Source organism: Xenopus tropicalis, chromosome 1 (genome assembly GCF_000004195.4).
Source record: "Xenopus tropicalis strain Nigerian chromosome 1, UCB_Xtro_10.0, whole genome shotgun sequence".
In the NCBI taxonomy this organism is placed as follows: domain Eukaryota; kingdom Metazoa; phylum Chordata; class Amphibia; order Anura; family Pipidae; genus Xenopus; species Xenopus tropicalis.
This window is the reverse complement of record NC_030677.2, coordinates 115,852,404-115,868,300: the sequence shown is the minus strand read 5'-3', so window position 1 is coordinate 115,868,300 and position 15,897 is coordinate 115,852,404. Positions and strand designations below refer to the sequence as shown.

The following is a 15,897-nucleotide window of genomic DNA, read 5'->3' as shown; positions in this document are numbered from 1 at the left end:
AAGAAACAAAAATTAATGGGCACCATGTTGGTAAGATACATTTCCCAAACCCCAACAGCCCTAAAACTGTCTGTGCCACTGCTTGCCAATGCAAATCCCTATTTAATGTACTAACATTTTGCTTGGTAATAAATAAAAATTAAACTGGGAGCCAATATCAAGGCCCATGCATAGGCCCCCTATCAAAGTTCCACATCATCACTCCCTAAAATGACCCTGCTCTCCTGTACCAGTCTTCTTTAGTCAGAGTTGCAAAGCAAAGGTTGGAAGATGCCACGAACAGCCACTTTGCTCCGTGGTGCTGATTTCCAAAAAGCTTGTTCATTAGAGGCCGATCTGGTCCAGGTTTATCAGGTTCCATAACACAATTTATATGATGTTTAAATTAATTTCAAATGATATTCTGATATATTTTTATTCATTTTACTTTTTACAGCTTATTTTCTATAGAGACCCTCTTCTTTTCATACTCCTCTCTAACTATCCAACAACTACCGGTAGCTAAGGGAAGTGGGAACCATAGAAATGTCAAAATGTATAGCTGCAGAACAAGAGTAATAATTAGTGATGGGCATTTTTTTGCCAGGCATGGATTTACTGTCAAATTCTGCATTTCTCCATTGGAAAACTGCCTCAAAAATTTTGCGAAAAAGTCAAATAAGTCACGGTTGCGTCAAATAGGTTGCAGTAGCCACATTTTGCAAATTTTTCAGAATTTTTGGGCCAAGTGAAATGTTACAGATTTGGTCATCACTAGTAATAATGCTGCAAGACAAACAATATCTGTAAAAACCCTGTTTGTTAATGATGGCATTGTTTCATTTACCTTTTTCCCCCTAATAACAGAGGTACTTCATGTTGGTAGAGGAAATTATATCATGTCAATGACATATAAGCAAAATAATTGCCTAGCAATGCACTTACCTGTAGCACCAGATCACTGGCAGTAAAAGGGTTAAACCTCCCTACTGTGCAGATATTTTAGTTGAAGTACAGTCACTCAGGTTAAGTACCTGTGCAACTTAGCCACACATACACTGTGTGCAATCAGTCTCAGAGGAAGTTGTTATGATGGAAATGATGCTAAAATAGTAAAATCTAACTAAAATTATATTTTTATTTTATATAGAAGACAAACTCCACCATGTTTTTTTGAGGGCAGCATGTGACCCTTTTAATCCTCCTTTGTAGCCCCAAACAAAACACCTATTTTAGGAAATGGATGGCAAGTAGGCATGAGCGAAATAATTCACGCAGTGTGAAAATAAAATCACCATGTGTCGCTTTCTTTGACGTGTGCGTAGTTTTTTTTTTTTACGCATGCAGCATTCTTTTGATCCCGAAATTATAACATTATTGGTGACTTTATTTATAGTTGGGCTTAAACTGTCTAAATATTATTTACCTTTTACCCACTGAATGTGGTCATTCATTGTAAATTAATTTGTATAAAATTAATTCCTGGTATGTCTGGAGCTTTTGCTGTGAACAGAGTTTGTTTCCTTGACCAGCAATAGTCTATTTTTACCATCTTCAGTAGCTGCATGTTGGCCTGCAATGCTCACATTTCATATTCAAGATCTGTAGTTGAACTACATACCATTCCAAGCAATATTAAGCATTGGCAGTTCAAGAATGGCTGGAGAATGATAGGCTAACTTGTCTTGTAATCTGGATTTTAAAATATTTCTGGTCTTCACCTTTTAAAGCTATCTATACATTAGTAATTCTTGCAGTCGTACCTTTACACATAGCCTTTTGGATATCATCACTCCATTTTCCGTTGGCAACGCACTTTATTTTATCCTTGACTCCAGATAACATAAATCCTTTGTTGCAGCCAACGTGGCAGGAGTAACCATACTTGGCTGGCTCTTGTCCACAGTTTGATGGTGATGACAGAACTCCATTTGGTTTGTGGAAGACAGGACAGTGCATTTCTGCACAACAAAAAAAGATATATCAGGATAGAACATTGAATTTTTAGGACAGCACAGACACTTATTGTTATGAGAGCTGCAAAAATAAGTTATATAATAATCTGAGGTAAAGCATAAAATGAGCATTAAATATTTCTCTCAGGGTTTCCTTTGTGCAATAGCATCACTGTACAGAGTATTCTTATAGTAATATGTAATAACTGATAACACCATTAAGTTTGTTAAATATATTAAATGTTCAGGGTTTGTATGTTAATGGTAAGGACCCTCTTATATAACTGTTTATGCTAATGGTCCAAATCATTCTGCTATTCTAGGTGATTAGAGAATCAAATTTTTAAAGGTACACAAGCCGATTCTAGGTTCCGATATTGGTCCCTTAGACCATTTCGGCAGCTTATGGGCACTAATAAGGACCAATGTCCTGTCCGACCGACATCTGGCCTGAAATCGCCCAGATCTCGATCAGGCAGGTTTGATCTTTCATCAGATCGGGTCTGCATTGGCTCGTTTATGCGGTCCCCGAACTTACTGCGCCTATACCCAGGGGCCAAATGACCAAATTGGCCTGATATCGCCCATCCGTAGGTGGGAATATCAGGAGAAGATCTTACAGTGTATGGCCACTTTAAGACTGAGAGCTCTTTTAGGCAGAGCCCTCTTTAATTCTTGCATTGGTTATTGGTTATAGGTCTTTGTATGTTATCTGTATGTTCAATGTAAACACCATTTAATTGTACAGCGCTACAGAATATGCTGGCACTTTATTAATGAGTTAATAATAATGATAGTAATAAAAGCATTATTCTATCATTTTTATTCCCCAATGCTATGTGTTTACCAGTGAATATGTGAAGACTTTGAAGGCAGCTAATGTCAGGTGTACATTTCAGGTCAGTGGTTTTATTATAAGAAAAAGGACAGCTGGTTCCTTCCCACAGGCACCAGGCACTATTTTAACAGGAGTTCCTTTCCAGTTTCCACTGACCTGAACCCTTATGAACCAAACCAGTGTACACTTTTATCCAGAATTCTACAAATACTGGCAATGCTACTTCCTTTTGCTTTTTTACTTTATTCTCTGTTCCTCTGTAACAATAAGACAGTGCCTTGGAACTGACCCAGGATATATGTATTCACAAGGCAAAGCAATTATACTGTCTTTTTTTCATGTTTATATGTACAGATTATTAATATATTTTATAAGGTCCCTTTTTTAAAAAATAAAAAAAAACATTCCAGATAATAAATTTGATTTCTTATCCTGTGGTATGCAGCATAATAAATCAACACTGTGTTATTATTATTGCTCTTTTTGGTTAGTGAAAGGATGTAAGAAACACCCAGTTACAAAAATGAAAGTCTATAGTGCAGTTAATCGAGAAGAAAGCAACATTCTGGATTTGTGGCAGTTCCCTCCTTTGCTGAAAAAACACACAGGCAGGTTAACTGTGTCCTAATAAAACTGACCATAATATAAGTGCGTGAACAGTTGCAGAGCTACTGGGGGGGGGGCAGGTATTTAGTGATGTGTGGGTCAGTATAAACACAACCCACACTCAACCCTAACCCTCAAAATGTTGCCATTATAGGACCTTCACCCAACCCATACTCATGTCTTTCTGCTTTATATGTTACTTCTGTGCGCTCCTTAGGTTCCAAGACAGAGGAAGAATGTACTTCCCCAATCTGAGCTGCACCCAAACCTAACCCACAATGGTCATCAAAATTTCAATTCTCACCCATCTCACCTAAGGCTAAACCCTCAGGTTGCAAGTCAACCTTCACATCACTACAGGAATTGTCTGTACCAGGGACCAACAACCATGCGGTCTGCTGGTATATACAACTTTATTGGTAAGGAGGATGGGGGTGGTGCAAAAGGAGGGGACTGCGCATAGTTTGCTCCAGATCCTATTGGGCTGTAGTAAAATTGCATTGTGTTAATGAGATTGGGGCCTTACTGGAGTAGGGACTATAAAACTCTGCAAATTATGGCAACTTTATATAAATAAAGGATAAAAAAGTGAAATATTCATTAATAATCTCCTAATGGCATGTTGATTTTTTTCCAGATCAACATATTATGCTCATTTTCATTCCACCACATACCAAGAGAAGTATTTGGCTTCAGGTGTGTATATGGAAACAGTGGACATTGAGTTTAACAATATATCGAACTGTAAGTGAAAAGGCAATATATACATTACATATACAGCAGTGTAGATTTTTGTTTGTTCGTTTTGCTGTTTTTACTTTTGTTTGGTCTTTAGGGTGGAACCATAAAAATGAGACAGAATGAAGGTTAGAGAGAGCAAAGTAGACTAGATCAAACTTGATAGAGAGGGACACAAAAAACTACCTTTACATTGAGGCACTTTTGAATCCCATTGGGAGCTTCCGAGGCACAAGAGTTTGGAGCTTCCTTCCAGCACATATCCATCATTACAGTATGCAATGCACATTGTTCCATAAGATGTATCACTTGAGGAGCAGTTCATCCTGCCATGTTCAAGAGTATGAAGTTTTGGACATGTTCGGACTACAGAAAAGTGAAACATAATCTTTGTTTTTTTCTCAGGGTCAAAAAGAAATATCCGGTTTATACAAGCTGCTTGCTAGTTACTTGTTTTCGCTCAGTAAAAAAGGTACTTTTATGCCAGAAAATGAAAAAAACAAGCAAATGTTACAGGTGCCAGAAAGTTCTGGATCAAATAAAGTCTGAATATGTTTGGAATGAGGTAAATTTTAAATGGCCAGCAAGTGAACCAATCTATTTTGCTGTATCTGATAACAAAAGCTGATTTTGCATTGTAAACAATATCTTGTTTTTCAGGCTGGCACAAAGCCTCCAAACAACATGAAACCACCCCTTGAAGGATTCATATCACTGCCTCCAAGATGTGTATAGTAACAAGCATAAATGTGATCCGCCTGTCACTGTGTACATTGGGCAAACTTTGGCTAGTAAACACTTGGGCACTTTGGGCATTTTCTGACTAAAATTCACTCCATGTTCTGACAAGTGAATCCCATTTATTCCTCTTACTACACACATGGGCAGTAACAGTAAATGCTGAAATGCAATTTCATAGGCTAATAGGGTTATGTAAAAATGGCAGTAAGTTTGCCCAGGAGCAGTAACACATGGCAAACAATCAGCAGGAAGCTTTTATTGGTTTACAAACATCTTATTGGTTGTTATGGGTTAATGCTTCTGGGCAAAATTAGTTTCTTTTATTACATATGGGGGTTAGTCTTATAAGTTGTGTTGTAAGTTTAATATATATACTCAGCTACCTAGAGAAAGTCTAGATTTTACATAAACTTCTTGCATTACACAGCAGAAAAGATTCTTCCCATGATCAAGACTGCAGTCCTCTGCACTGACAGCCTGTTACAAAATGACAAGATAAGCCAGCTATTTGCCTGAGAACACATTTTTTATCAAATGTATCAGCATGAACCTTGTTACATGCAATTTAAATATGTGTTGCTGTTTAACCACTTGCATGCCAGTAAACTGTATGTGAACTACACATTGCCTAGAAATGGATGCATGGCTCCTATCAAGGGACACTTTACCTGGAACCAGAAAAACTGGCAGTCAGGTCCCTCAATACAGTTTACCATCTATAGGGCTCTTATATATAGGTGTATTTTTGTGCATTTGAGACACAGTTCTGAGCATACCTAAACACATTAGCTAATTGATTCATTATATTTTGCCTGGTTGTTCTCATGAGTGTTCAGAGTTTCATTTTATGGCCGTTTTATGTGGGGTTTTTAGACTCCACAAGCTGTATTTTCTTGCTTTTGGTAGTAAATTTAAGGCTGCATTGGGCACTTAGGAGTATTGAAAAAAAAACACATAGAAAAACAATATATGGGTTTTTATGTTCTCAGCATTAATTTTTAAACACAGAAAAAAGCCTGTGTGTAAGAGCCCTAAAAGATATTCTGGAACTTATCCACTAAGACCATTAATGAAAAACACCCAATACCATTATTCTGTCAGTTGATGTTGCTGTACAATTAATACATATTTATCACTTTATTGTAGAAAGTAGGGGTGAACAATACAAAACTGATATGCTATAATAACCATACATGCTGTGGCTATTCCCACTCCTCAGCATGACTTTTTTTTTCTTCAAAAAATCTTGGAGGCAAAAAAGATTCTTTATTTAATAACTTATAGTCATTTTACTTCAAGTGATCCAAATATGGTATGCAGGAAGCACCTACAGTAGCAGGGGGGGTTCTATAGTTTGGCAGAGAAGTGTGGCTGGCACATAGAAGAAATAAGAGGTGGAGCAAAAAGCACTTTACAGTAGTTTTGTAGTCATATTGTGTACAGATTACTGAGCTCTTCATATGATGATACATGTGACTAAATGAGAATTCACTGCACTTTATTTTTCTGGGCACTGAATTTGTACTGCTTAATTGGAAGTAAGTACGTCTATGAAGTTTTTTATTCAACTTAGAATGTAAGTTCTCCTGAGTAGGGCCCTCCCTCAGTTGTCCCAAACAATATCCAATTGTATTTGTAAATCTGTTTTAAAGAAATGTTTGTCTGTATATGTTAACAGTTTTGGTCATGTATCTATATCCCCTTACTTTGTAAAGCACTGCAGGGGAAAAAATGTAGCTATATAAATAATAGTAATTTATCAAGATCATGATATACAGTATCTAGTGGAGTTAAGTCAAAGGGTAATGTCCCGTGGGCAACTAATCTCTCTGGAATGCCTATCTGTTGGCAACAAAGGAAATTGCCGGTAGAAAGGCCTATGCATCACTTCAGTTTTCCGAAGTCCCATGAAGTTGCCTGCAGGAGGAAACTTTGCACAACTTTGGAAAACCAAAGCGATACATAGGCCTTTCCACCAGCAATTCCCATTGTTGTAAATTGAAAAGCATTATAGAGACATTAGTCGCGTATAGTTGCATCAGGTGACTAACTTCTCTGTGGGAAATTACCCTAAGGGATTATTGAAATTAAGCTTTTGTTTGATTATATATTTAGCTGTTTATAATGCCTGTTAGATACTGAATTATTGTAGCTGGTTTGCCTTAATGGGAAAAGGTGACAGAATTAATTAATACACATCTTACCTCTGCAGGTGGCATCTGAGCCCGTCCAAAGACCATTTGGCTGGCAAAGGCGAATGTTGCTTCCAACCAAGTCATACCCAGTTTTACATCGGATTCCACAGGCAGCATCAAAATGATTGTTACAGATGTTCTGGACAAAATAGCCATTCTCAGGGGGCCGTAACTCAGGGCAGTGGACAACTAATTGCATTTGAGAACAAAAATATAAAATGTTACGGGTAAAATAGTTGTGTAAATATAATAAAATTAATAGCTATTACATAAATATATAAAAAGTAACCACTTTAGAAAATATGATATGACATTTTCATGTGTAACAATAGCTTTCAGAGTTATTTCAGAGTCAGGCTATTTCAAGCCTTTTCCTTACATTTATGCCAGCAATATTTTGGCCAAAGTACTCTTTGTATGCCTCCATAACTTTTATCCCTAGGAGGATCGCTGCCAGCTGATTTAAGAATATTTGTGACCTGGACACTAGCATGCAGATGGCACCAAATCTAAGTTCAAATGTGACAGAATGACAGTATATTTAGACAACAAAAGGTTTTGAACATATACACATTTGAGCTATTCCTCCAAGAATACATTTCATTTTGTGACTTTAAAAGATCAGAACTATTTTTATTTTTTAAAGAAAGGCAGCCGAAGGGGAAATATGCACGTAGGGCTCAAGTTCAGTAAGGCGACTCACCCTGTTAAATTGACATCACTAATTGCTATAGGGCTTTTTTACAAAACACAACTACAGCTGCAGTCATGCAAAGACAGTCATTGTGCAAATCAACACCATTCATTAATGGTACATGCATCCAATGCTTATCCTTGCATTTTTGGAGCCAAGCAAGTCTACGACCACAGTTGGCCTACAACCACATCTTTTGGCCATAAAAATCATGGATTTAAAGGAGTATCCATGGGGTAAATAGGTTCTAGTCAGAATGCTAGAGAACAGGCCCCACAATCTTTGAACTTGAAATTAGTTTAGTTTTGGAACTTGAATTTTTTCAGAGAGAGAACTATAAAGAATTGGGCAGCGTTGGTGTGAACTGATGATCTGTTGAAACATACACATTCAAAGCTAAATCTGATTTTTATCCAACTCAAACAAGGAATTCTGCAGTCAGCTTATTTAAAAAACAGGTACAAATATGGCATATTTATTTGTATAATAATCAGAGTTATTCCCATGTTAATATTACAAAAGATTAAATTCAGTCTGTAGAAGACCCTCAAGAACAATGAATCTATAGTCATTAGACTAATGTATAAATTAAGGTGGGGTCATAATCATTTATAAGTCTAACTATGCGATTGGAGCTCTTTGCAAAACTTTTTATATACACATTATACCTTATATACTTTCCAAAAGTTGTTGTTTGATTTTATTGTTGGCCCATGTCATTTGGTGAAATTGATCAACAGATATCTGAATATCATCACCTTCAGCTTCATAAATCTATTAGACCTATAGTGGCAGGGATTGGGACCTTGGGGGAACTGTTGTCTGGGTTCCCCCAGGTTATGACTTAAGAATCTGATGTATCCTGTTACTTCTAATGTCCACCATATTTTATTGTTATTGTTCCCTTAAGACTATGTTTGTTTTTTCATTATTATTTTTTTAGTAATTAGTTGTTTATCCTTTAAATATCCTTCTTGTGCACCCTGTGAATGCCTATAAGTGGATTCTTATAAGTTTCTATTTCTCTTTTTAAAAATGTGGACAACCCAGGTGGAACAGGATCTTGAAATCGGTAAGATGTACAAATAAACATATGCTGAGGTGTGCTGAAAAAATGGCTATTTTGTTACTCAAATAATACATGTAAATCTACCATGAGAGTTACAAATTTATTTTTTCAAACTTACCTTTGCATACACTCCCTTCAACTTCATATCCTTGCTTGCAAACACAATCATCTACTGATGTGCTTCCTGGTGGGGAGGTATGGTTTGGATCAGGGCAGGTGATGCATGTGCTGGCTCCCCCTGGAGTACCTTCAGGCTTGTATGTTCCTGGCGGGCAAGCTAAACAAATGCATAAATTTATCATCAATGACAAAATGAGGTATACAGAATGATATATAAATGTACTATCAAACAGAACCTGGAAATAACACATACAGCAAAATATAATCTAAGAGACAACAAGTTAAGTAATGAGTAGTTTCATAGAAATTATTGTAACTCCATTATGGGCATCAGTATACAGAACCATATGTAGAATCTCAGCACTGTATGTATAAAAAAAAATCCTAAAATGCATAGCATTCACAACCTCTGTGAGTTTCAGTTGTCACCTATCTGAAGAGTTATAATACACCATTGTGACTGGTAGTGGAAGAGTTTATATGCAAAGGACTTTCCATACTAGTCAGTTGAACTGAAGAAGATGCTCGGATAAGTAAAACGTCTTCAATGATTACTCAGCAAGTCCAGTGCTCAATATTTACTTATACTTAATATACCATGACTTGGATGAATGAAAATCTTCATAGTCTTAGATGGACAGTAAGCTCTCAGTATGGGTTATGCTAAGATTATTAAAGTTGGTAACTTAGACATCTCCATCCACAAACTATTTCAGAGGACGTAATAATACCATCATAAAGACAATAATATCAGTCCCCTTTTTCATAAATGTGAAATAAAAATGTTTTTTATTTGTAAGACCTGCATCCCACAATGCTTTAAAAAAATGAGTTTTAGGACCCCACCACTACCCACTGTAATATGACGGTGGCATATGAAATATATGTTACGGCTTCTCCATTAAAACATCTTCTGTCATGGCATGTAGGGGAAGTTGTGGTTGTGAGTTACCTTACGCATTTGTTGAACAGGCTCATTTCCAAATACAGTGCAGTGTGCAATTTTCACAAAGGGGCCGATGCACTAAAGGTCATTAACGCTTATCGCCTACTTTTTTGCGTTAAAAAGCATGTGATAAATAAGTACCAATTCATCAACGTAATTTTGCATGTGTTATCACTTATATTGCATGCGTTAAAAAGTGCATTATCGCAAAATGTTATTTTTATCGTATTGTGGTAATTATCACATAGAAATAATACTAACACATGATATCGTTAAACGCATAAAATGTGACGATAATTACTGTGAAACTTAACGCCTCCCAGGAGTAGGCATTACTGAACAAAATTGCAGCTGGTGATTGTCTGTGGTGACAAGATGGAGTTTGCATTCGGATTTTTTCAAGTATGTGATCTTCTACAAGTGTCCTTTTAGTGAATCGATCGTTAACTTGCAAAAAATAAGAAGTGATAATATTTTTTACCCATGCTATAAATAGCACTCGTTTTTTCAACCTTTAGTGAATTGGCCCCAAATTATTTTTATTTTTTACTGGAGAATGCTCCACCTAGAGTGAAGATTGTGGCACTACCGGCCACATCAACATGGAGGGCATTGATAACAGTATAACCCCCATGTGTAATAAAAGGCACTAAGTGCGCTAATAAAATTCTCATGTTCAATCATAGAAGCCAATAAAATGTATCATTTTAAATAGGTGAACAGTAAATATCACCTGTTGATTGGATGTACCTGGGCAAGTAACGTTTATTATATAACCCCAATTAGTGTTTCATTTGCTTGGCAAAAGTCAGTTTGTTCAAGGATGCAACCTGCTAGGGGAAGACTGGAATTACTGCTAGGTTCAGGCTTGTGAAACTTGCTGCAAGAAGCAAGTATGGAAATTTACTGGTGCTGGCCTTTCTTAATAACGAGTGGTTGCATTGAGCACACTGTCTAAATATCAAAATGGGGGACAGTGCAAGGATCTGATAAACTGGAGTGCCACTGAAATCCTTATCTTCGCCGAATCCAAAGACTGCCCCAATACCTTACAAAAAGGCTGCATACTCAGCACAGCAGCTGGATGAGATGAAGGGTAAACAAACTGGCATCCAGAGTAGGATTAAAAAAAACAAACAACGTTGCCTGGCAGCTTTTTAAAGTGCTACTGACATTTTCCAATTAAAAAGAGGAAAGAGTCAGAATCACTTTCATGTCCTGCTATTCTGACGGAGCTTGTACTCTGGCTATAAAATTACTCTAAATTGTAAAATAATTAAGACTGGAGCTAAAGAAATGAATGTGGTAACTAAGAAACTAAGAACCTGCAGAACTTTACACAGTTGTCAGTTCTTGTTAATGTAGGGAGGTAGTGCTGGGTCCCTGCACTTACCCCCCTCCTGCTGCTGTTCCCTGTAGGGGAGCTGGCACTGAGACTTTGTGCTGTGAGCTGCTGCCTAGCAACAAGGTGAACAGCAAGCTCAGGGCTGCCGGAAGTTGCAAAGCAGCCTGGGAGAGGAAGCCAGAGGGAGGAGACAGAAAGTCCCAGAGCTCCAGAAGCTGCACGTGGGCTCAGAGAGAGGAGCAGCACAAGAAGAAGCTGGCCTTTGGAACAGGCTGGTACAGGGAAGGCAGACCCTGTACCTGGAGAGACAGAGATCCTGTGAGGAGTCCTGACTGGAGGAACAAACACCTGCAGGGGAATCCCATCTGAGTACCTAAAGGGGCTAGTAGTCGCACTGCATGGCTGTGAGTGCTGGACTCGCCTGAAGATTCTGTGTGAATCGCCCAAAGAGATCCCTGGAGTGAGTATCATTAAAGTGAAACTAATAAAGGAGCGCTTGAAGATTAAAGTATATAAACTTTCCTTTGGACTGAGCTAAAGGACTGTACATAGTTAGTGAGATAGCTTGCGCTGGCAAAGCTAGTTAGTTTCCCCTTTATTCAGATAAAAGTTATTTCGTTTATCAAGTACTGTGTGTGCATTATTATTGTTCCTAGTGGGGCCACCCGTAGGTGCACTCCCGGATCCCACTAGGTGGAGGCACTGCGCTAATAAGTACCAGGTACCCAGTCTCTCCCAATACCACTGCGGAGTGATTCAGGTTTGTCCCGTGCCATCAGGTAAGCGCCACACGTGGAGTGTAACACTGTCAAAAGTGCCAGAAGCGGTGAGGATAGGGTTACATTAACATTTAGATTTAACACAGGAAAACATTTACCCTCAACCATAAAAGCAAACGTAGACATCCAAGTAAAATATCTCAAAAGAACTATATCACTTTCAGACTTTATGAGGTCAGACTTTTGCCATAAAATGTCTTGATAAAGGCAAAAAACACCAAAGATTATTTGAGAGCATTAAACATTGGCCATGTATGAACCCAGTAAAATGTTATCTCCGGAAAAAGATAGCATATGCCACTGTGCCAAGTTTTGTGGCTGCTTTCATTAAAATAAACAATTTTGCTAATAAAGGAAAACCAGAGATGCCCAAGAGACAGAATGGAAGAAGCTGGATGCATGATCTGACTTTTCTACATTTGGTGATATTAAAAGGTAGCCTCCATTGGCCTACTATTATCTGACACAAATTAGGCATTCCATTAGATTCATTATGGGAATTAAGTATTGCTAATCTTCTCTGCAAAACCCCTCACCTGCACTTTAAACTTCAGCTGTCAACAGACAGCTAGGGATGGGGGCTGTGGGTGCACGCTGGGTCCCCTTGTAGTTGCTGTGTAAATTACTAGCGCTATATAAATAAATTATGTTGAGGTTTACTAATTCAGTTGATCAGCTGAATTATGAGACTAAGGAATATTTTGAGGCCATATTACATTACATTACATTAACATTTATTTATAAAGCGCCAACATATTCCGCAGCACTGTACAATAAGTGGGTTACATACATTGGACATACAGAGTAACATATAAAGCAATCAATAACCGATACAAGAGGTGAAGAGGGCCCTGCCCAAAAGAGCTTACAATCTACAAGGAGAAAGGGTTGAGACACAAGGTGTGTTTGCAAATACTGGCATTAGCAGTTTCATTACAACATGTAGATATTAACATAACAGGATGAGGAAAACTGAATTCACTAGATGGTACCAAATTTTTGGATTTTGCTCTACTGCCCTTACCTAGGGACAATTGAGAAAGGCAAATAAGATAGCCATTTAAAGTTTGTCCAGCTGGTGTATTGTTTCTAAAAGAAACAACAGCTCAGGGAAAAATGAAAGAATGTAAGATTCATTCTCTAAACAGATTAATTTCTTTTGATCATGTGGAAGCCTAAAGGACAAGATTGGTTTTGGTAAATAGATCGAGAAAATGAGTTGAACATGTGTATTGCCGACTGCAAAGTTTGGTGGAGGTGGAATAATGGTTTGGGTTGTTTGTGGTTTCAGTAAAATTAAGCTAATGCTACAATGTATAATTAAATTCCTAACAAACACATGTTTCTATGTTTAGCAGGACCCTTTTCTGTTTCAGCAGAGTAATTTCCCTGCCCACAAATCAAGCTTTACAACCAAAGGACCATTTACAAAAGCAAAAAATTTTCACAATTTTCAGACATGAATTGCTATGTTTTTTTCCAAAACAATGCAATGTTTTTCCCAGTGTTGTTGCGGCCATGTGTCTAGTGAGGCCCAGCTCAATTACACCCAGTGCATCAAAATGACCAGTATTGCAGGTGCACATTTCATTAATAAACCTTGGACATACTGCCATGTCTTGGGTAGTTGGAGTTTCAGTGTTCTCTGCTGTCAGTGGGTGTATTTGTACATGATTCAGCAGAAGAGGCAAAAAAAAAGCACTTGTGCTTATAAGGAAACGCAAGAAATCCTTAACCCAACTTGTGGGATAAATTAAACCACTAACTGCAAGCCGGGCATGATATCCAACTGTAGTTTCCAAATTAATACTCTTGTGGACTACCCAGAAGAGGCTGTTAAAACATCAGAAGTAAGAACTTGATATTGAAATGCTTGGTTTCAGAACGAAATGTTGGACAGTTGCGGTCTCTGAATATTATTGACCATACAGTGTTTTATAAAAGCTCACAAAGCTGTATGGAAGTGCAATCACATAGCCAAAAAGTAGACAAGAAATATACAGACAGTGTTTGCTTGTGTAAAGTAACAGGTCCTGCCTAATTTATTATTGACAGCACACAATGTGTTTGTACAATAGAAAAAATAATTACATTAGGAGTTAGCATGGGCAGCACTTTTAACTTAATTCTCCCAAGGTTTGTGTATGTTTCTTACTGCTGCTGAAATACAGCTTTCAGTCCCCCTGTGAATTTCATATTAACAAGAAAAAGAGAAGAAAGCTAAATAACTATATGTGGATATGGGAGATTGTACAAAATCCTTAATGAGATACTATCACCCATGCATTTTCTATTTTAAAAGAACCTACTATTTAATGCTGGGCAGTTTTCTGTTTTTGTTACAAAATTCTATATTTTAGATCTGCAGTGGAGTTGTTTCCTTGGTAAGAATTTTTATCTTGGACACTCAGGTAATCCCATTAAAGCCTAAAAATCCTGCAGTGAAGTAAACAAGGGGTTTTAGGAAGGATCCTGGACCAATGTGGTCTGAATTCTCCAGTATAAAAATAACACAAAAAAAAATAACAATAACACACCTTCCAGTGATATCAGTTTAGATGGGGTTATCCAAAATCTCTGACAAGGTTTACCAGAAAGCAGGCAGGGTTTTGGGTGGATAAGGGCTGTGTCTGGGTGTAACTGGGTTTTGGATAAATCAGGGCTGTGTCTGGGTGTAACTGGGTTTGGGTAAATCAAGGCTGTGCCTGGGTGTAACTGGGCATGGCACAGAGTGTTCTGGGTTGTGGCCAAAAAACTTCCGCACTTTTTAGTATTCACATACATTGAGGTGTGCCTTAGACATAAACGTGACATAACCACCACTTGCACATCAGAAAGATATTTTCAAATACCTATATTGCAAGACACATTTAAATTAAGCACACTGCAGTGGCTTAGTGAAGGACTTGGTTCCTGAGTCCTGAGTTCAGTTCTGTCTTGGGCACTATCTGCCAAAAGTTTGTATGTTGTTGCTGTGCCTGCTTGTGTTTCCTCTTTGTACTCCGGTTTCCTCCAGCACCCCAAATACATACGGGCTAGTTAGTTAGCCTTACTGTAAATGAATGTGATAGGGACTTGAGACATTGTTGTGCAGGGACTAATGTGAATCATGTAAAGGCACGGTGTAAATCTGTTGGCACTATATAAATAACACAATAAACTAAGATAGGTGACAATGCCATGAACCAAAACATCACAAATTTAGTATTTCATCAAGTCAATGCCTACAATCTGTAACAAAGCTCTCTATGCAGAATAAATATAAATCAAGCAGTTTCCAAATTTAATTCCCCATAAGGGAAAGAGTATTCCCGCACTTTAATATTATAGTACAGTGGGGAAATTGTTTGGTTTTTAACTTAGAGTTTTGGAATGTTCCCTCTGGCTCCTTTCCTTGTAGGAAATTGTACACTTCCTGGTAAGAACAAGCAAATTCTCAATGGACAAAGAATGTGATTTGGTTACTTTGTTTCCTATTCTGCCAGTAACTGTCCCATATTGAAAACACAGCAACCCTGTAGCAACCGTAGCACAGTGGAACCTCAATTTTACATACCCTGGTTTTATTTTTTTTTCAACATTTTCCACTGTTTATCAGTGGCCTTGCCAGATTTTACACTTTCCCATGTCTTACACCCTTTTTTTTACTGGTCCCCTGAAAAACATAAAATGGCTTCTTTTTCAAAATTAAATGTAGGTTATATTTGAAATCACAGCTTTCACCAAATAAGTGAAAGAACAACAGTTTCCAGACACTTTTGTCAATTTGTCTTTTAAATTACATTTATACAACATTTTAACAACATTTTCCCCTGACATTTTCAAAATGGAGTAAAGTTCAGTGTAACTCTGTCAGATCAATGTCAGATCTTGTGTTTTGCTGACACTGTCA

At 37.6% G+C, this 15,897-nt stretch overlaps 1 protein-coding gene across 1 annotated transcript in view; it reads right to left on the bottom strand.

The window, feature by feature from the left end:
• The window catches only part of svep1 (sushi, von Willebrand factor type A, EGF and pentraxin domain containing 1), a 170,136-nt gene that overhangs the window by 109,058 nt on the left and 45,181 nt on the right, over positions 1 to 15,897 (bottom strand). The window contains exons 4-7 of the mRNA XM_012953387.3: positions 8,934 to 9,092; positions 7,062 to 7,241; positions 4,303 to 4,482; positions 1,743 to 1,940 (exon numbers count right to left, since the gene is read on the bottom strand). Of these exons, the coding sequence (XP_012808841.2) occupies positions 1,743 to 1,940; positions 4,303 to 4,482; positions 7,062 to 7,241; positions 8,934 to 9,092 (717 nt within the window). The remainder of the gene's footprint in view (positions 1 to 1,742; positions 1,941 to 4,302; positions 4,483 to 7,061; positions 7,242 to 8,933; positions 9,093 to 15,897) is intronic.